We start from the raw sequence: 21,877 nt of genomic DNA, 5'->3' as shown, positions 1-21,877 counted from the left end.
CTTGGGAGTGTGTGAGAAAAGGATGGTAATTGTCTATAAAAATGCAAGTAAATATTTGAAAAACCACCCACCTACCTCCTCTCCTCTGTTATAACAATGCCTATCACTAGTGGTGCATTGCAGATTTTGTAGAATATGAGTCATTACCTCGTACAACTAGCTGTGTCGGTGATCTCAGAGTTGACTTTCCCCAAATGATTGAGGATGGCCAGGGAAGTCTTATCTCAGTGATGTTCATTGCTCTCCTGACCAGCAGGGGAAGTGGACCTGATTCCAAAAATGTCACATTCCCAAAAATGTTCACCATGTATAATATCTGTCCAGAGGTTGGGATCAAAGACACTCTGAAATCCCACTGAGCTTTACGGGGCCTGGTCAAGAAGTTGCTTTCTCTGAGATTTGGGGAATCAAAAGGGAATAATTAAAATTCATGGTGTGTTTCATTTGGTTTATGTTTATTTCTAGTATCTGGCACACTGGAAATGAAAGGGGTATTTGTTTGGCCCCTGAAGCAGTGGAAATCCCATGACTTCTGGGTGCTGTTCGTGGCACTGAGAAAGGAGTCAGGACTTCTGGGGTTTAAGCCAGTTCCAGGAGAGGAGTGGGATGTAGTGGCTGTAACAAGCAGGAGTGGAGGTGCCAAATCACTCACGTTCTGGAATATAGTTTAGCCAAGAGCACAGATGAAGAACCTGGTGTTCTTCTGGTGAGCTCTGACTGAAAGATCAAAGTTGGTCTCATTTTGAACTCAGCAGCCAATAAACAATCAGAGTCCACAAATTTCAATATTCCAGCTCAACAGGAACAAGGGAACATAACCTGTCAGTGAGAGACCTGGGTAAGAATATCCCTAGAATGATCTGCTCCCTGATTTCCCAAATGGGTCAGGAACAACTGGGATGAGATCACTACTAGATGCTGTTGTGTGTGTAGGCTGAGCTGTTCACCCAATGACAGAAAGCAGCACTTAGAATTCATGTCTGGATGTGTGTAGGCAGCAGCAGGGGGCCTCAGAGAATTAGGACTAGATTTTTAAAGCTATTTAGGCACCTACTGGGATTTCAAAAAGCATCTGGGTGCTTAAAACCCATGGATTGCAAAGGATTGGGGGCACCTAGATGCTATTAAAAATGCCACTAGGCCCCTAATTACCTTAAACATTCTGGATCATAGGCCTAAAATAAAATAGAATCGACTCTTCTGCTCTAGTTTATTATAGAATTGAAGAGAAATCAATAGAATTCTAACCTGTCGGAATAGAGGTAGCTCATTTGCCGCAAATGATTTTGGAATTCCTTGCCCTTTTCCCCAGCACAACCCAAGTCTATTGACATCCTAGGCATAGAAATAGCCATGTTTTTCTTCCTCTTCTTCCTTTATCTGTTTACTTAGATGGTCTCCATCACTGTAGCATTGCCTCAGTTACCCCGGTGCAGCCTCCCCTTTCATATCCAGCCCTCAGTGAGCCGGGTCCAGTGCCATTCCTTATGATCCTGCCCTCAGCTACCCCTGCATCCTCCTACTATCATCAATGTTTTTGAACAGGTGTCATTGATTAGAAATGAGCTCACAGTTCTCTTGCTATTCCAGCTGCAAATAACATACATCCTCTGTCCAGCAGTTCTGTTGGCTCAGCAGGGCTAGCAGGAGGAAAAGGTAATTAAAACTTATTTTGGCCATGGCAGTCTGACTGTGATGCACCTGGCTGGCAGATCTCTTGGGTAGAAAGAAGACTTTTTACTCCATTAGATTTCACAGTGCATCAGCAATTTATCTCCTTAAAAGTTATAAATAGAAAGCTCTTTGGAAAAGAAATTAAATACAAAATTATTGAACAATTTCAAAAAGATTTTCAAAATAACTTGTATTTTAAAATAAATGCAAATGCCATTTTGAACTGAAAATGGCTAGATTTTGGTTTTCCATTTTTTCCTACTTCTGCCCCCCCCCTTTTTTTGTTGTTGTTGTTGTTTTTACTTTCTAAGGAAAATTTTAAGAAAAGAGGAGAAAAAGGGGGAAGAAAAGTCAAACCCAAAGAGTAAATTAATGTATTGCTTTCTTTCTTCCTCCCTCCCTCCCAAAAATCTGGAAAATGTATGATATCACTTTCACTTTATTTTCAAATTTCACTAAAACCCACTTATTAACAAGAACATCAGCAATAACAAAAATTCCATCAAAAATGCATAACCTTGACCAGTTACATTAATATGCATACTTTTATGTCAGGATTAGAGGTAAAAGGAACCAAAGACAACTTCAGTTTAACTTGTAGAAATAGAAATAGAAACACAGTATAAAAGAATAAACTATAATTCTTAGTAAAAATAAAGATTGAATTTGAATAACTTGTACTGCTAACTAGGCATATGAAAAGTATAAATAAGCTGCAAATGTGTATAAGTAAAAAGGCTAAGACATCCAACAATAAAATACTCATATTCATCAACTGTAATACTATCAAAATAATCCTCATGCCAATTAAGAATGATTTATGACATAATTTTTCAACATCTTTGAAAATGCCATTTTTCTCCTTCTAAGACTTTAATTTGATTCAGAAATTGAAATCATGCATAGATTTAAAAAAAAAAATCTCAGGGTCAGATATTCAGCTGTTTGTGAGCTACACCATTTTGCATAGGTTGAGCATTTGACCCATTGACTCCAGTGGATTTATATAGCTTTACATCAATTGGTGATCTCAACCATTGACTTCAATGGATCTATGTAGCTTTGCAATAACTGGGGATATGGTGCTTTGACTCCAGTGCAGCTATGTTGATTCACACTGACTGGGTTCCATTGAGTCAACAGCTGGTACACTGATAAAATTAAGTTGACCCCATAGACTTCAATGGAGACTGTGGCCTGTAAGGTTCCCCCCCCCCCACACACACACACTCTGAACTCTGGGGTACAGATGTGGGGACCCGCATGAAAGACCTCCTAAGCTTATATTTTACCAGCATAGGTAAAAAACTTATCTAAGGCATTAATTCATTCAGCTGATATTGCTGCCACCACCAAGTGATTTACACAAAATATTCAGGGAAGGGTCACTTGAAATCCCCATCCCTCCAAAATATCCCCCCAAGCTCTTTCACCCCCTTTACTGGGGAGGCTTGAGAATAAACTACCAACCAGTTGCCTTAGCAATATGAGCACAGATCAGACCCTTTGTCTTCAGGACATTGAAATCAATCAATTTCTTAAAAGAAGAACTTTATTTATTAAGAAAAGAATCACACCTGCAAAATAAGGATGGAAGGTAACTTTACAGAGTAAGAAAAAGATTTTAAACACAGAGGATTCCCCTCTGGGCTCAGCTTCACAGTTACAAAAACAGGAATAAAACTACCTCTGTAGCATAGGAAAATTCACAAGCCAAAACAAAAGCTAACCTAACACATTCCCTTGCCCTACTCACAGTTTCTATGGTTTTAGATGGATTATTCCACATATATTTTTTTCAGGAGATATTGTACCTGTTTGGCTTCTCCCTCCACCCGGAGAGGGAACAACACAGAGAACAACAACAAAATTGTCCTCCCCACCACCAGATTTGAAAGTATCTTCTTTTCTCGTTGGTCCTCTGGTCAGGTGCCAACTGGGTTATTTGAACTGCTTAACCCTTTACAGGTAAGACAATCCAGTACAGCTGCCAAGGATACATAAACATGGCTACCCTTCCCCCTATATTCATGACATGGCCCTTGGGCTGATATTTATTCTTGAATACATTTATTCATCAGTGTGTCATTTGTGATCTCTTGGATGGGATACGCATTTCTCATGGTGTATATACATGCACTTCGATGTGTTAACATCTATTTTCTCATACATGATTATAAAAAAAAAATTATGACTTTGGTTTCCTCCATGAGAACAGGATTCTGCTTACCAGTCTCTTGATGGCCTTTTTCATCTTGGCATTTCTCAGTGTGTAGATCATCAGGTTCAGCATTTGGGAGTTTACAGTGCCACCTTGTCCAGGGTGAACTTTTTGAAGGGCCAAGCATAGATGAAGATGCTATGTATGAATACTAAACAAACCTGTTAATCTGGGTTCCACAGGTGGACAGAGCCTTGCACTTCCCTTCCATGACATGTGTCCTGGTCTTCACTAAGATGATGGCATAGGAAATTAGCAAAAAGATAAATAATATGATGAGGAGCACTCCACCACTGAAGACCATCTACAGTTCAACCAAGTGGGTGTCAGTGCAGGCCAATTTGATGACCTGTGGGACATCACAGAAGAAATTGTCCAGGACACTTGGTCCTTAGGATGGCAACTGGAGGAACAGTCCAATCTGAACAACAGAGTGAACAAATACACCCAGCCATGCCAGCGCCACTAGCCCCATGCACACACCCTGGTTCATGATAATCAAATATCTCAGAGGTTTACAGATGGCCATGTACTGATCAATCGCCATCCCCACAGGAAAAAATAATATTGCACCCCCAATGAAGTGGAAGAAGAATATCTGGAAAATGCAGTCATTGAATGAGATGGTTTTATACTTGCAGAGGAGACTGGACAGCAAGTTGGCAGCATTGACTGATGAGTAGCTGACATCCATGAAAGCCATGTTGGCCTGCAGGAAGTACACAGGGATGTGGAGTCGGTGGTTGGCTATCACTGTGATGATGATAGCAAAGTTCCCCAGCCAAGTGCTCACATAGACTATGAAGAAGAACATGAAGAGAAAAAACTTCAGCTGATACTTCTAATTGAGGCCCAAGAGAAGAAATTCAGTCACTGTAGTGGTGAGGTTCTACACGTCTTTACACTTTACACTTTACATGTCTACAATAACATTTTATGTGAGGGTTAGGGGAAAAGGCAACTAAAAGCTTTACATTCCAATGTGGGAAGTCCAGGTTTTAACAGACTGTTAACAATGATGGAACCAGTAATTAAGGGAAAGGAGACCTCAAAGAGGCCCATGTTTGGCCGCAGTTACCTAGCTTACCTTAAACTCATAAACATTACTGTCTGTGTCTGTAATGAGGTAATGTTTGAATACTGCTTCTGATCAATTCCAAAACTTCAGAACCTTCTCTCATAACAACACTCCATCTCATCTCTGCCCATCCACCAAATAGAGTTCAACATCTTGACACCCTGCCTCACTTACTAACCAGAGAGAAAGGAGACAAATAACTAGGGGGAGGTGCAATGTGGGGGAAAGGTGAGAATGGGGATGTGCACCTGGTGGGAATGGGAGAGAGGAAGCAGCACCCTGGTATGGGATGAGAGGGTGTAGGGAGCACACAGAACACCTGATGGAAGAGGATTGGGGGGAGCTGCAGGGTGTCCTGAAATAGAGGGAGATGGAAGGGATGCACAGAGGGAATTTGTGGGGAGAATGCAAGGAGCCCCGTAGTATGCAATTTGGCCTCAGCCTGTAGAAGCTATGAATTGTTACCAATGCACCAAGAAAAGGAGGTCACATTTATGGAAAATGGGAAAATAATCTAAAAGCAGATATCACTTGGAACGATGGGGAAACATTTGGAGGAAGGATAAAACACATCTATTTGTGTAGCCATTAAGGAAAATTATTAACAAAAATACTTCATTCCGGGAAGAAGAATTGCTAGGAAGAGATGGGATCCACCAAATGAAGAGAGGGAAGAGCATCTTCGCAGGCAGGCTTGCTAACCTAGTGAGAAGGGCTTTAAACTAGGTCCGCCAGGGGATGGTGCCCTAAGCCCAGTGGTAAGTGGGGAAGTGGGATACTGGGAGGAAACACAAGGGGGAGGGTACAAGATGGGAAGCCTCCTGATTCATAGTGAGAAAGTAGGGCAATTGGCTAATTATCTTAGGTGCATGTACACAAATGCAAGAAGCCTGGGAAACAAGCAGGAAGAATTGGAAGTCCTGGCACAATCAAGGAACTATGATGTAACTAGAATACAGTATCAGAAACTTGGTGGGGCAGTTCACATGATTGGAGCACTGTCATAGATGGGTATAAACTGTTCAGGAAGGACAGGTACAGGAGGAAAGGTGAAGGAGTGGCATTGCATGTAAGAGAGTGGTATGATTGCTCAGAGCTCCAGTATGAAACTGGAGAAAAGCCTGTTGAGAGTCTTTGGGTTAAGTTTAGAGGTGAGAGCAACAAAGGTGATGTCATGGTGTGTGTGTGCTATAGACCACCAGATCATAAGATAAGGTAGACAAGGCTTTCTTCGGACCACTAATTGAAGTTTCTAGATTACAGGCCCTGGTTCTAAGGGGGGACTTCAATCACCCTGACATCTGCTGGGAGAGCAATACAGTAATGCACTGACAATCCAGGACATTTTTGAAGAGTGTTGGAGACAACTTCCTGGTACAAGTGCTGGAGGAACCAACTGAGAGCCATGCTCCTCTTGACCTGCTGTTTACAATCAGGGAAGAATTGGTAGGGAAAGTAGAGGTGGGTGGCAACCTAGGCAGCAGTGACCATGAAATAGTTGAGTACAGGATCTTGATAAAAGGAAGGAAGGAGAGTAGCAAAATACGGACCCTGGACTTCAGAAAAGCAGACTTAGACTCCCTTAGGGAACTGATAGGCAGGATCCTCTGGGAAGCTAATATGAGGGGGCAAGGAGTGCAGGAGAGTTGGCTGTATTTTAAAGAAACCTTATTGAGGGCGCAGGAACAAACCATCCTGAAATGCAGAAATAATAGCAAATAGGCAGGATCCCCTGGGAGGCTAATATGAGGGGGAAATTATTTGAATTTTTTTTAAAGATATTACTTCCAGAAATATCCTGTAGTTATTTTCTCAGAGCAGCACTGTTTCAAGAGGATTTACAGGAATATAAATAATATAATTCATTTTTTGATCTGAAAATCCAATTCTGAGACACATGGAGTATAGATATGTTCAGGAAGTAATGCCTATTGTTAACTAAATATTTTTCATTAGAGACCTGCCTCTTTAGTACTTGAACTTTGGAAGTATAGAACTTTTTGGAAAAGAAAAGAAGAATAAAAATATTCTTTCAAATATTTTAGAAAAACATTTTTATTTGGATTTTTTAAAAAACAAGCTGTGTTTATCTCTTATTGTCGAATTTCATAATTGTTTGTTTTACCAAAATTTCTTTCTTTCTTTCTATATCAGGTACTAAAGTGCTCTTCAGTCTAACAGTGAAATGTCTGGAAGATGAAACCAGACACATTCAAATGAGAAATTAGGCACAAATGTTTAATTGTGATTAACCACTGGAACAAATTAAATTGACCTGATGCTAACAAACAGAAAGTGTACAGTACAGGTGCTGGAGGAACCAACTGGGGTCGTGCTCCTCTTGACCTGCTATTTAAAAACAGGAAAGAATTGGTAGGGGAAGTAGAAGTGGGTGGCAACCTGGGCAGCAGTGACCATGAGATGGTTGAGTTCAGGATCCTCACAAAAGGGAGAAAGGAGAGTAGCAAAATACGGACCCTGGACTTCAGAAAAGCAGACTTAGACTCCCTTAGGGAACTGATGGGCAGGATCCTCTGGGAAGCTAATATGAGGGAGCAAGGAGTGCAGAAGAGCTGGCTGTATTTTAAAGAAACCTTATTGAGGGTGCAGGAACAAACCATCCTGAGATGCAGAAAGAATAGCAAATATGGCAGGTGACCAGCTTGACTTAACAGGGAAATCTTCAGTGAGTTTAAACTCAAAAAGGAAGCTTACAAAATTGGAAATTAGGAGAGATGACTAGGGAGGAGTATAAAAATATTGCTCAGGCATGCAGTCGCCAAAGCACAATTGGAGTTTCAGCTAGCAAGGGATGTGAAGGGTAACAAGAAGGGTTTCTACAGGTATGTTAGCAACAAGAAGAAGAAGGTCAGGAAAAGTGTGGGACCCTTACTGAATGGGGGAGGCAACATAGTGACAGATGATGTGGAAAAAGCTGAAGTACTCAATGCTTTTTTTCTCTCAGTCTTCACAGACAAGGTAAGCTCCCAGACTGCTGCATTGTGCAACATAGTATGAGGAGGAGGTGAGCAACCCTCAGTAGTGAAAGAACAGGTTAAGAACTATTTGAAAAAGCTGGATGTGCACAAGTCCATGGGTCCAGATCTAATGCATCTGAGGGTGCTGAGGGAGTTGGCTGATGTGATTGCAGAGCCATTGGCCATTATCTTTGAAAATTTGTGGCAATCAGGGGAGGTCCCGGATGATTGGAAAAAGGCAAATATAGTGCCCATATTTTAAAAAGGGAAGAAACAGAACCCGGAGAACTACAGACCGGTCAGTCTCACTTCAGTCCCCAGAAAAATCATGGAGCAGGTCCTCAAGGAATCCATTTTGAAGCACTTGGAGGAGAGGAAGGTGATCAGGAATAATCAACATGGATTCACCAAGGGCAAGTCATGCCTGACCAACCTGATTGTCTTCTATGATGAGATAAATGGCTCTGTGGATATGCGGAAATCAGTGGATGTGATCTACCTTGACTTTAGCACAGAATTCTTGCCAGCAAGTTAAAAAGTTATGAATTGGATGAATGGACTATAAGGTGGATAGAAAATTCACTAGATTGATGGGCTCAACGGGTAGTGATCAACAGCTTGATGTCTAGTTGGCAGCCGGTATCAAGCGGAGTACTCCAGGGGTTGGTCCTGGGGCGGGTTTTGTTCAACATCTTCATTAATGATCTGGATGATGGGATGGATTGTACCCTCAGCAAGTTCACAGATGACACTAAGCTGCGGGGAGAGGTAGATATGCTAGAGGGTAGGGATAGGGTCCAGAGTGACCTAGACAAATTGGAGGATTGGGCCAAAAGAAATCTGATGTGGTTCAACAAGGACAAGTGCAGATTCCTGAACTTAGGAAGGAAGAATCCCATGCACTGCTACAGGCTGGGGACTGACTGAATAAGCAGAAGTTCTGAAGAAAAGGACCTGGGGATTACAGTGTATGAGAAGCTGGATATGAGTCAGCAGTATGCCCTCGTTGCCAAGAAGGCCAACGGCATATTGGGCTGTATTAGTAGGAGCACTGCCAGCAGATCGAGGGAAATGATTATTCCCCTCTATTCGGCACTGGTGAGGCCACACCTGGAGTATTGCATCCAGTTTTGCCGCCCCCCACCCGCTACAGAAGTGATGTGGATGAATTGGAGAGAGTCCAGTGGAGGGGAACAAAAATCATTAGGGGACTGGGGCACATGACTTACGAGGAGAGGCTGAGGGAACTGGGGTTATTTCTGCAGAAGAGAAGAGTGAGGGTTTGATAGCAGAAGAGAAGAGTGAGGATTTGATAGCAGCCTTCAACTACCTGAAGGGGGTGTCCAAAGAGAATGGGGCTCAGCTGTTCTCAGTGGTGGCAGATGACAGAACAAGGAGTGATGGTCTCAAATTACAATGGGGGAGGTCTAGGTTGGATATTAGGAAACACTTTTTCACTAGGAGGGTGGTGAAGCACTGGAATGGATTACCTAGGGAGGTGGTGGAATCTGAATCCTTGGAGGGTGTGACGGGGTGGGCGTACCCCACATTAGCCCAGACAGGTTAGGCCCCAGGGGTTGACTGTGGAAGTCCCGCCTCCCCGGCAAGACTAGGCATGCTCCAAGTGCTGTAGTAATATGAAGGGAGGGAGACTGGCTCATTCTGGGCTGGAGGCTGCAGGGGAAGGACCTGCCAAGGAAGCTCCTGCGGTGGGCCAGCCACAGCCTCTGACCAAGCTGGGAATCGCAGCTGTCCAGAGCCCGCCTGCATCCCGGCGACTGGAGGAGACCCTGGAGACGACTGGACCTGTCGAACACAGGGGAATCAACGTCTCATGGGAAACCCCATCACAGACTCAGGTAGGAAGTGACCCAGGGAGGGTGTCGGAGTGGTACCTCCCACCCAGGGAAAATCAGCATGTTTCGGCAGGACCCCCCCCCGCCGAGTCAGTGACAAGCAGCTACACCACTGTTAGGGCCTTGGGTTGAGGCCCGGTGGAGTCAGGTGGGCCCGGGCCTCCCTACTGGGTAGTCACACCCCAATACTATAGAGTCCAGCTGCTAGGCAACGCTGCTCTGCACCGAAGGGAGGCGCTACAGACTCTGGCCACTAGGCCACGCTACCCTGTTCCAAAGGGTCGCTTTATGGACTCCGGCTGTTAGGCCACGCTCCCTGCAACAAAGGGAGCACTATAGACTCTGGCTGCTAGGCCACGCTGCCCTGCACTGAAGGGTGGCGATATAGACTCTGGCCGCTAGGCCATGCTGCCCTACACCGCACAGTGGCGCTATAGACAGTGACTGATAGTCCACGCTACCCTGACCCCACAAGCGTGGACCATCAAAGAGGGCTTTTAGGATTTTAGGATTTAGTTGGTGTTGGTCCTGCTTTGAGCAGGGGGTTGGATTAAATGACCTCCTGAGGTCTCTTCCAACCCTAATCTTCTAAAATTCCATGAAAATCCTAAGGGAATTCTCCAACACTTGATGTGTTCCAATCCAGACTGTTTGCCTTTTCAAAAGATGCTTTAGAGAAAATCATGTTATGTGGATCAATAAAGTGGCAACTGGGGCAATCTGTACTGAGAGCAGTACAGTTCAACATATTCATAAATCATCTGGAAAAAGGGGTAATCAGTGAGGTGGCAAATTTTTCAGAGAATACAAAATTACTCAAGATAATGACGTCCAAAGCAGATGGGTGAACTGTTACAAAGGGATCTCACAAAACTGGGTGATGGGCAACAAAATGGCAGATGAAATTCAATGTTGATAACTGCAATGTAATGCACACTGGAAAATATAATACCAACTGTACATACAAAATGTTGAGGTCTAAATTAGCTCTTACCACTCAAGAAAGAGATCTTGGAATCTTTACGGATAACAAAGAGATATTAGAATTGAAAAAGATACAGAGAAGGGCAACAGAAATTATTAAAGTTATGGAACAGCTTCTGTATCAGAAAAGATTTAAGACTTGGACATTTTAGCCAGGAAAACACGACTAAGAGGGAATATGATAGAGGTCAATAAAATCTTGACTGGTGTTGTCAGGATTCCCTCCACGCTCTAAACTCTTGGGTACAGAAGCAGGGACTCACATGAAAGACCCCCTAAGCTTATTTCTACCAGCTTAGGTTAAAATTCATCAAGGCACAAATTCTCCCTTGTACCTTGGACCCTGGATTAAGTACTGCTGCCACCACCAAGTGATTAGACAAAACTCAGGGAAAGGACCACTTGGAGTTCCTACTCCCCCCTAATATCCCCCAAAGCCCTACACCCCCTTTCCTGTGGAGGCTTGAGAATAAACAAGATGAGCACAGACCAATCTTGGGCTTTTTAAGGACGCTAAAAAGACCAATCAGATTCTTTAAAAAAACAGAACTTTATTAGAAAGAAAAAAGGTAAAAGAAGCATTTCCGTAAAATTAGAATGGAAGATAATTTCACAGGGAAATCAGATTCAAAACACAGAGGATTTTCCTCTGGGCAAAACATTAAAGTTACAAAAAGAAAACCAGGAATACACTGTCCTTTCAGCACAGAGAAAATCACAAGCCAAAACAAAAGTAAAATAATGCATTCCCTTCCTAGTACTTACTAATTCTAATGGACTTGGACTGCTTGCTTTCTTGATCTCTCTCCAGCAAGCACCCAGAACAGACAGAGACACAGAAGAGACAAACAAAGCCTTTTCCACCACCCTCCACCCCCTATTTGAAAGTATCTTGTTCCCTTATTGTTCCCTTTGGTTAGGTGCCAGCCAGGTTACCTGAGCTTCTTAACCCTTTACAGGTAAAAGGATTTTGTGCCTCTGGCCAGCAGGGATTTTATAGTACTGTACACAGGAAGGTTGTTACCCTTCCCTTTATATTTATGACACGCCCCCCAAATCACAGATAGTGTTGGACAGCCAGTTCCACACTGGCAGTTATTTCTTCCTGGAGTTGTAGGAGAAAACAGAGTCAATAAGACGCATGTATCTTTAGATATACTAATGACTATATAAAAACTAACAATATTTTCCACATTTCAAGGATGATTTTAACCAGTTGATTCTGGGAAACTTTCACGGGAGAGTGCACCGTCACTTTTTCCTTCATAGTAAGCACCTTCAGGCCACTCAGCGTCATCTCCTCCCTGGGATGTAAACTGACAAACATGTTATTCTCTGGAATAAAAGGGCTTTAGAGAATTAACATGGTACACCTTAGGCTTTAGGTTTGAGGTGGAGAATGAGATAGTTAACAGCTCCCAGGCGCTCCTGGACCGTGAATGGCCCTTCCCATGACGCTTCCATCTTATGGGCCTGGAGTGCCTTCAAGACCATGACCTGGTTCCCTACTTTGAAGGAACACTCTCTGGCATGTTTATCATACGAGGCTTTTTGTCTTCCTCAGCATCTTTTAAGGTTTTTTTAGCAAGGGCTAAAGAGGTTCGGAGGGTGTTTTGTAAGTTGGTTACAAATTCCACAATGTTAGTTTCTGGAGAAGGCCTAAACCCCTCCCATTGCTGCTTCACCAACTGTAATGGCCCCTTAACCTTGCAGCCATACACAAGTTCAAATGGTGAAGACCCTAAACTGGGATGTGGTACAGCTCTGTAGGCAAAGAGCAACTGCCGCAACACTAGGTCCCAATCATTGGAGTGCTCATTTACGAATTTACGTGTCATGGCCCCCAAAGTTCCATTAAACTTCTCCACCAGGACATTCGTTTGATGGTGATAAGGGGTTGCAGCCAAGTGATTCACCCCATGAGCTTCCCAAAGGCATGGTTCCTGCCAGGAAATTAGTTCCCAAATCTGTCAGGATGTCAGAGGGCCAACCTACCCTGGCAAAAATGTCTGTTAATGCCTGGCACACACTTTTAGCCCTGGTGTTGCTTAGAGCTGGCCATAGCTTCTGGCTATTGGGTGGCAAAATCCATGAAAGTCAGTATGTACTGCTTTCCTCTGGGTGTCTTTTTCAGGAAAGGACCCAGAATATCCACAGCTACTCGCTGAAATGGAACCTCAATTATGGGGAGTGGCTGGAGAGGGGTTTTGACGTGGTCTTGGGGTTTTCCCACTCTTTGGCACACCTCACAAGACCGGACATAGGTCCTTGCCCATTCCCTCCCAATGGAAGGACCTCCCCAAACGGTCTTTGGTCCTGTTCACCCCAGCATGGCCACTAGGATGATCATGGGCTAAGCTCAAGAGCTTTACCCGGTACTTAGTTGGAACTACCAACTCTCTCTGAGGATGCCAGTCTTCCTGGTGTCCACCAGAAAGAGTCTCCTTGTATTAAAGTCCTCTTTCTACAACAAACTGGGATCGATTAGAAGAGCTGAGAGGTGGTGGGTTGCTCCGTGCCGCCGTCCAGGCTCTCTGGAGCCTGTCATCTGCTTCCTGCTCAGCCTGGAACTGTTCCCTTGATGCTGGAGACATCAATTCCTCATTGAATTGTAGACTTGGGCTTGGTCCCTTTGGAAGCGATGTAGGTGATGGGGCTGTTTCCATGGATTGTGAACCGCTCTCTGCTGATGAACTATGTTGTATTTCAGGCTCCTGATGAGCCTTTTGCGTAGGTTTTATCTGCTGATGCCAGTGCAGGCTCACTGGTGCCCTTTGGTGTTGAAGTTGTAGGCGGGGTTGCAAGCACTGGATTCAGTGCTGTCAATGGTTCTGGTGCTGGCTGCTCCGCCAGTTCTGGTTCTGGGACTGGCTCTGTCTGTGTTTCTGCGACTGGATCCACTACTGCTGTCGTAGACATTGGTATGGGGTCTTGTTCCACCACCTCAGTCTAGGTCTCTGGTAACACAGACTGGGCCTTTGTAGAAGGCTCGGGGACAGAGCTAGGTGTGAAGGCTTGCTTAGCCTGGTTGCGGGTGACCATTCCCATCCTCTTGGCTAACTTCACATGGTTGGCCAAGTCTTCCCCCAGTAGCATGGGAATGGGATAAGTCCACATTCTTAACCAGTCCTTGTACTGGACAGGCAACTTGGCTGTAGGCAAGGTTAAAGAGTTTGACATGAAGGGTTGAATTGTCACTTGGTCCTCTGGGTTGATGAATTTGGGGTCCACTAAGGACTGTTGGATAGCTGACACTTATGCTCCAGTGTCCCTCCACGCGACAACCTTCTTCCCGCCCATACTCACAGTTTCCCTTTGCTCTGAGGGTATCTGGGAGGCATCTGGGCCTGGAGACCTTTGGTGTGATTGTGGTGTAATGAACTGCAATCTTTTGGGGTTCTTGGGGCAGTTGGCCTTTACATGCCCCAGCTCATTACATTTAAAACACCGCCAAGCTGACTGGTCACTGGGGTGAGGTTGATTGCTGGATACAGGTGTGGTGGGATGATAAGGTGTCTGGGGTTTTCCTTGGGATATAGGTGGGGCCTTGGGTTGTCCCCGGTGATAGGGTTTTGTTTTGGGTTGTCCCTTCTGATATTCGCTCCAACTGCTACCAGTTTTTTTTCTTTTCTGCCACCTCCACCCATTTGGTTCCAATCTCCCCCACCTCAGTTACAGTTTTGGGCTTCCCATCTAGGATATATCTTTCTATTTCCTCAAGAACACCCTGTAAGAACTGCTCCATTTGCATTAGGAAGGGCTACTCTTCCGGAGATTTAACACTTGCTTCTGATATCCAGACATCCCAATTTTTCACAAAGTGGTAGGCGTGTCGGGTAAATGACACGTCTGAACCACCAACAGGCCTGCTCAGGTGTTAGCCCCATTCGTATCCTGGCCTTGTCTTTAAAAAGTTCGTAGCTGTTCATGTGTTCCTTAGGCATTTCAGCTGCCACCTCTGCTAAGGGTGCACTGAGCTGCGGTCTCAGCTCCACCATATACTGATCTGTAGAGATGCCGTACCCAAGGCAGGCTCTTTCAAAATTTTCTAAGAAGGCCTCTGTGTCATCACCTACCTTGTAGGTGGGAAATTTCCTTGGGAGCGGCACCCGGAGAAAGATTGGTAGGGTTATCTGGTAGATTCAGGTTAGCTTTTTCCAGATCTAAGCGCTTCAGCGCTAACTCCGGCTCCAAGCGTTTTGCCTCTGCCCCCAAGCGGTGCTTCTCTGCCTCCAAGCATTTTACCTGTTTCCTCTCCTCTGCTTCCAACTCGAAGTGTTTTAAGGCTATCTGTCTGTCATGTTCTTTTTGTCTCTCTTCAGTTTCAAATTTAGCTAATTCTAGTTTCTGTTGGACATTGCGTTTCGCCATCCTAGCTCCTGCTTGCCTAGCTTACCCGAGAGCTAAAAAGAAAAAAAAACTGTTTGTGAATTTCCTGGCTGTAAGCTAACATCTCTGCCTCCAGGCAAAGAGAGAAAAAAACTCCTCAGGTCTGTGTTCCTGGTTCAAAATAATCTCTGGTTCAAAATGATCCCACAGCTCTGCCACCATGTCAGGGTTCCCTCCTCACTCTGAACTCTAGGGTACAGACATGGGGACCTGCATGAAAGACCCCCTAAGCTTATTTCTACCAGCTTTGGATAAAACTCATCAAGGCACAAATTCTCCCGTGTAACATGGATTAGGTAGCACTGCCACCACCAAGTGGATAGACAAAACTCAAGGAAAGGACCACTTGGAGTTCCTACTCCCCCTTAATATCCCCCAAAGCCCTACACACCTTTTTCTGAGGAGGCTTGAGAATAAACAAGATGAGCACAGACCAACCTTGGGATTTTTTAGGACACTAAAAAGACCAATCAGATTCTTAAAAAAAAAACAAAAAACAGAACTTTATTAGAAAGAAAAAAGGTAAAAGAAGCACCTCTGTAAAATTAGAATGGAAGATAATTTCAAAGGGAAATCAGATTCAAAACACAGAGGATTTTCCTCTGGGCAAAACTTTAAAGTTACAAAAAGAAAACCAGGAATACACCTTCCTCACAGCACAGAGAAAATCACAAGCCAAAACAAAAGTAAGCTAACGCATTCCCTTGCTAGTACTTACTAATTCTAATGGAGTTGGACTGCTTGCTTTCTTGATCTGTCTCCGGCAGGCACCCAGAACAGACAGACACAGAAGAGACTAACAAAGCCTTCCCCCGCCCCAGATTTGAAAGTATCTTGTACCCTTATTGTTCCTTTTGGTCAGGTGCCAGCCAGATTACCTGAGCTTCTTAACCCTTTACAGGTAAAAGGATTTTGTGCCTCTGGCCAGGAGGGATTTTATAGTACTGTATACAGGAAGGTTGTTCCCCTTCCCTTTATATTTTTCACAGGCATGGAGAATGTGAATAAGGATGTGTTATTTACTCCTTCTCATAACACAAGAACTAGGGGTCACCCAATGAAATTAACAGGCAGCAGGTTAAAAAAAATAGGAAGTAGTTCTTCACACAACACATAGTGAGCCTGTGGAACTCATTGCCAGGTGATGTTGTGAAGGCCAAAATTAGAACTGGGTTCAAAAAAGAATTAGATAAGTTCATGCAGGATAGGTCCATGAATGGCTATTAGCCAGGATGGGTAGGAAGGGTGTCCCTAGTCTCTGTTTGCCAGAAGTTGGGAATGGTCAACAAGGGATGGATCACTTGATAATTACTTGTTCTGTTCATTCGCTCTGGGGCACCTGGCATTGGCCACCATTGGAAGACAGGATGCTGGGCTAGATGGACCTTTTGTCTGACACAGTATGGCCGTTCTTATGTTCTAACTCATGTCCAGTACAGCCAAAGCCCAGAAAGGCAACAGAACCAAAGGACTAGAGGAGTTTCAAAAGGCTCCTTCTGTCAAGACACAGGTTTGGGGGAACCAGACTGACACACAGGGACCCTCTGGGGGTATCTGAACAAGCTTGGCCTGCCCAGGTGCCCACCATGGGATGGGATGGCTTTGGCTGAGATGCTTTGTTCCTGCTGTTAAAATAAATCAGAGTGACATAAGGAGGCTGCATGTGTGTGTCTTTGAATTCACTCGTCTTCCAAAGGGAAGAGTAGCAGGTACTAAATACAGTCTATATGGTTAAGAAGGATGAATACACAGTCTAGGCCTAGACCTAAGGAGCTCTGTTCTTGTCTCTTTCAACAGCTGAAGTTGGTCCAATGCAAGATGTTACCCCACCCACCTTGTCTCTCTCATTTTTTCATGAACATTTTCATCTTTGATGAACTCCCTTATTGCAACAAAAATACAGTTTGTCACAAAAAAACAGCTTATGAGGGAGAAAGTTTTGTTTTGTTGAATGGGCCTTAAATAGACTGGCTGAGATTTTTCAGAGTTGCTTAAACCAATTCCCAGTGGTTTAATTTAAATGACATTGATTTCACCAGTGGAAGATCTGACCCTATGAATTACTAACTGCCCTAAAACTTGATTAAGGGAGAAGTCAGGTTGTCCAGCGCTGCCTTGTGCCCTTACACAATGTAGAAAATGGTGAAACATAAACCTCTGGAATCGAGATTTACACCAGCTGAATATCCAACCACAGCCAATTTTTCTAAGTGCTCTAAAATCCACCTGCTGAATCACATTGTTTTTGAAAATTGCTGTGTCGCCTTGGTGCCTGAGTTAGGGTAAGTGGGGCAAATTTGGAGTCACTTGGACCAGGGATTCCTGAAATAGAACTCCCCTAAATAGGGGACCTGAGAATGGAACATTGCAGTTCGTTTTGGCTTGGCTCCTGTTTTGATTTCAGATTTGGCTTTCGCCCTCCTTCTTGCTCAAGGATGCAGGTGTTAAGAGGAAAATTGATACACTCGGGATAGACCTGAGGCGGTGTTTAAAGAGTATAAACAATGATTCTCTTGGGAGATGGCTCTGCAATAACTTCTGAGCCCAGTCTCCCCAGATGGACTTTGCCTGTCAGCTGGGCACAGAGCGGGGGCTGGGGGTGTTGGTGGGTGAGGGGCACGGAAATGCTTGCTTTCCAAAGCTCTCTTTAGGGCAGGACGGCAGAAGAGCTCTGAAGAGAGACAGTGAGGCAGGCAGCCAGGGCAAGAGAAGAAAATTCTTGCAACGAATGGGCTAAGGATTTCAAGTTTAAATCTCAAATCAATTTCCTTCCACGGGAACATACTTACCAGACTGGATCATCAATCCATCTAACTCGGTATTCCCTGCTCCCTGCTATGCTGGATCAAAACCCTGTGTGCATCTAGCCTGTTATGTCCCCACCCCTTTCCCTTTGACCCCAGAACAGACCTATGTGACCATCCAGCCCACTTACCCCAGCTAGTCCGGTAACCCCCGATATATGCTGCACCAAAACAGACCCACAGTCCATGTATTGCAGCCATTAATCGTGACCATGTCCCTACTGGGACAATTTGTCCATTGAGCATAGTTTCACCTCTGCAGCCATGGAGCATCAGGATTGAGAGCTGCGGAGATGGTGAACTCAGGCCCAGGACAGGAAAGGGCAGCAGGTTAGTACTGAGGGGCAATGGGAGAGTTCCAGAGTGTGTGGGGTCCCCAGGATGGGAGAGGAGAGAATGTAGGTTGGGATTGATAGGAAGCATCAATTGGGGGGTGCTGGTCAGGATTGAGGGGCAGAGGCAGAAGAAGGAGCCCAGAGCCAATAGTGCATCTTATTCCATCCTCAGGCTCCCTCGCTAGAGCTTTTCCAATGCCCCAGAATCCTTAAGGAACAGTGAAGGGAGCAACTGGCTGTTCTCAAACCTCCCCTTCCAGACCTGGAATAGAACTCAGGTGTCCAATTTCCCATCAGCCCCCCCCCTACTCTAACCACTAGACCCCCTCCCCTTTGAATGCAATCTGTATTATGGTAATTATAACAGAGAACAGCAGAGATGACAGCTGTTCATCTTGGAGATTATATTTTCCCTTTTGTTTTTATGTTGACTTGTTCCCCAAATACCTAGTCAGGACCAATGTCCTTCACCTCCCCTCACTGTGGCTACAGTTCCAATATTAAGCCACTGCTCAGCTGGCAATCCAGTTTGGGGGAAAATGACAAAAATTGTTTGATGTGAGGTCTGCCTCTTAGTCTGAAGTCTGGGAGGATGGGGGCTAGAGCACTGGGGGCTGTGAACCATGATTCCTCGGTTGTGTCTCTGGGAGGGGAGTGGGGGCTAGTGGGTTAGAGTGGGAGAGGGAGGGCTGCTAGACAGACAGAGCAGGGACTTGTACCTGTGTCTCCTACACCCCAGGAAAGCATCCCGGCTACCTTGCTGTTCTGGTACCTGCTTGTCATCCGAAACTGCATCCTGGACAGGAAAATCATTCTCAATCACATTTTGTGTTGAAACTGTTCCATGGCCCATAAACTGTTTGGTTTTGAAAAAATAACAACTTATTTTTTTTTTAGAAAAAAGTTTTGCCAACTTAATTAATGTATGTATGTATGTATGTATGTATGTATTTATTTTGGCCTGCTATCACTAGGGACTTAAGGTCAGACATTGTAAAGAATTTAGGTTCCTCCTGAAATCTTCAAACACTAGATGTCTAACTCCCTTTGCTGTCAGTGGCTGTTTTTGAAAATCCCAGTAGATGCCCAAATACCTTTGAAATCTGTCCCTTAAACATCTTCGAAAATCTGGTCCTAAGTCACTCTGAAGCAGCACAAGTAACTCAACTTGAGTTTTCTATATACCCACCAGCTTCCTAACTGTTTGACCATATTGTATTAATACAGATGCAATAAATGGGCAAAATCTGTTAACAGAACCCAGCCACTGTCCAACATTAGACAGTGTTAAACAAAGTCCAGTGTTTGGTAAAGATATGTCAGACACCTTAGTGCTATAGCAGACACACCATTAAACATCCTTTTATTAAAGATACAGAAAAGGAGGGAAAACAGTTAAAGAAGCAAGGTGGATGAGATAGAACTCTGCGTGGGTTGAAAGTTTGTCTCTCTCTCCAACAGCAGTTGGTCCAGTAATAGATATCACATCACCCCATTTGTCTTGCCAATATCTTGGGACCAACATGGCATACAGAAAACAGTTAAAGCCCTTGAAATATAAAGTATTAAATAAGTCTTTTATTATAAGAACAGCCCTTGCTCCCTGGAGAGAGTTTCAGAAGAAACAAACCCCCTTGTTTGGCTGTCTCTTAGATGGCATCAAAGATGATAATAATTCTTGTTGGAGAAAGGAAAAGCGGTCAGTTGAGATGGGCTGAAATTGTTGTTGTTGTTGCTGCTGTCCGATCCATTTTCATCTCAGGTGGTGGTTGGGATTCAGCCAGAAATGTAGAGGTGGTGATGTCGCCTTGGTCCATATCTCTGGCCCAGTCTGGTCAGAGCATCTCCCTGGATCAGGATGACAAAGGTCTGGGGACCCAGGAATTGGTCGGGGTGGCAGTCATGTTGGTGAACCTCATTCCAGTAGCCTCTGTCTGTTCTTCCAACAAATCTCTTTCTTGAAGGACCCCCAAAAGGAGGTGACAGGGGGAATAGCCCATACCCTCATTATTTTATTCACCAATCAGGCCTAGTTTCTGACATTCCACTGATTTCCCACACCAACTTTTCTTGTTTAACAAGGATGATCTGAACACTGTCCTTGAATTCTACCAGGAGACCTTTTTGTTTGAACTAACTCAGTCTCTGTCTCCCATTCATACCTTTTCCCATCAACATTTGTTACTGTAGGTTATGATATCTTTTTAACTTTCACATACTTTTTACAGTTAAGCTCATAATAAGGCTAAATGTCTCAGCTCAACTATCACACTACTGCTCTTCCTCTGCTTGTAGGGGATGGACTTCCTCCAGATGATGGGGAGGGAAAACAGCACCTTGGTGACCGAATTCATCCTCCTAGGTCTCGCCAGCAAACCAGAGGAGCAGCTCATCCTCTTTGGGGTCTTCACAGTCATTTACCTGGTGGCCCTGATTGGCAATATGCTCATCTTACTGCTGGTCAGCCTGGACTCTCGGCTCCACACGCCCATGTACTTCTTTCTGGGCAACCTCTCGGTGGTGGACATTGGCTACATCAGCTCCACTGTGCCCAAGATGCTGGCCAATTACCTGTCTCGAGACATGTCCATCTCATGGGCCGGTTGTCTCTCCCAGATGTTCTTCTTCATCTCCTTTGGTGGGATCGAGTGCCTGATTCTAGGGGTCATGGCCTACGACCGCTATGTGGCCATCTGTCACCCGCTGCACTACTGTACATTCATGAGACGACGGGTGTGTGCCCTGCTGGCTGCAGCTGCCTGGGCCATAGGCTTGGCCAACTCAGCCGTGCACTCATGCTTGATGTCCATCCTATCCTTCTGCCGGGTCAACATCCTCCGCCACTTCTTCTGTGATATCCCCCCACTCTTACAGCTCTCCTGCTCTGACACACAGGTCAACCAGGCTGCCACCTTTGCCTTGGGTGGTGGCCTTGTCTCGAGTTCTTTGCTGGGGACACTGGTGTCCTATGTGTACATCGCACTGGCCATCCTTAGGATCCGCACGAGGGAAGGGCGCCTCAAGGCCTTCTCCACCTGCACCTCCCACCTGACCGTGGTCAGCCTCTACTTTGGCACCATCCTCTTCACCTACCTCCGCCCCAACTCTACCTACTCACAGGACCAGGACCGGGCACTGCCCGTGCTCTATGGCATCATCATCCCCATGCTCAACCCCATCATCTACAGCCTGAGGAATAAGGAGGTGAAAGGCTCACTCCGAAAAGTTTTGGGCAGGAGCTAGGCAGGTGAAGGGGAGGTGTTGTCTTCTAATGTATAGTGAACTGGCTTAGGAGCCACCTGGGTTCTATATGCAGCTCTGGGATGGGAGTGATATCTAGTGGGTAGAGCGTGGGGGTGGGAGTCAGGACTCATGGGTTCCACACTCATTTGAATGAAAGTCTCTCTGTGTGTGTACACAGGGATTGTTATTCCAGGTGCCAAAGATTTCTCTGTTTTTGTCTGAACATTTTTTAGTTTACAGCAGTATTAGGTGTAACATTTGGGGAGCATAAAAGCTTGATTTTTCTTTGCTGAAAAGCTTAAAACAATTCAGAAG

General features: G+C 44.8%; 1 protein-coding gene across 1 annotated transcript; it reads left to right on the top strand.

The window, feature by feature from the left end:
- Positions 1-20,617: 20,617 nt before the first annotated feature.
- Positions 20,618-21,562, top strand: LOC101953389 (olfactory receptor 5AR1-like). The gene has a single exon (XM_005311893.4). The coding sequence runs from the start codon at positions 20,618-20,620 to the stop codon at positions 21,560-21,562; it is 945 nt and encodes a 314-aa protein (XP_005311950.4).
- Positions 21,563-21,877: the final 315 nt, after the last annotated feature.

This window comes from Chrysemys picta, chromosome 13 (genome assembly GCF_011386835.1).
Source record: "Chrysemys picta bellii isolate R12L10 chromosome 13, ASM1138683v2, whole genome shotgun sequence".
Classification (NCBI taxonomy): Eukaryota; Metazoa; Chordata; order Testudines; family Emydidae; genus Chrysemys; species Chrysemys picta.
This window is presented reverse-complemented; position numbering and strand designations above follow the sequence as displayed.

Excerpts from the sequence above, each read along its gene's own strand:
- LOC101953389 (XM_005311893.4), top strand. The coding sequence starts at position 20,618 with ATGGACTTCCTCCAGATGATGGGGAGGGAAAACAGCACCTTGGTGACC.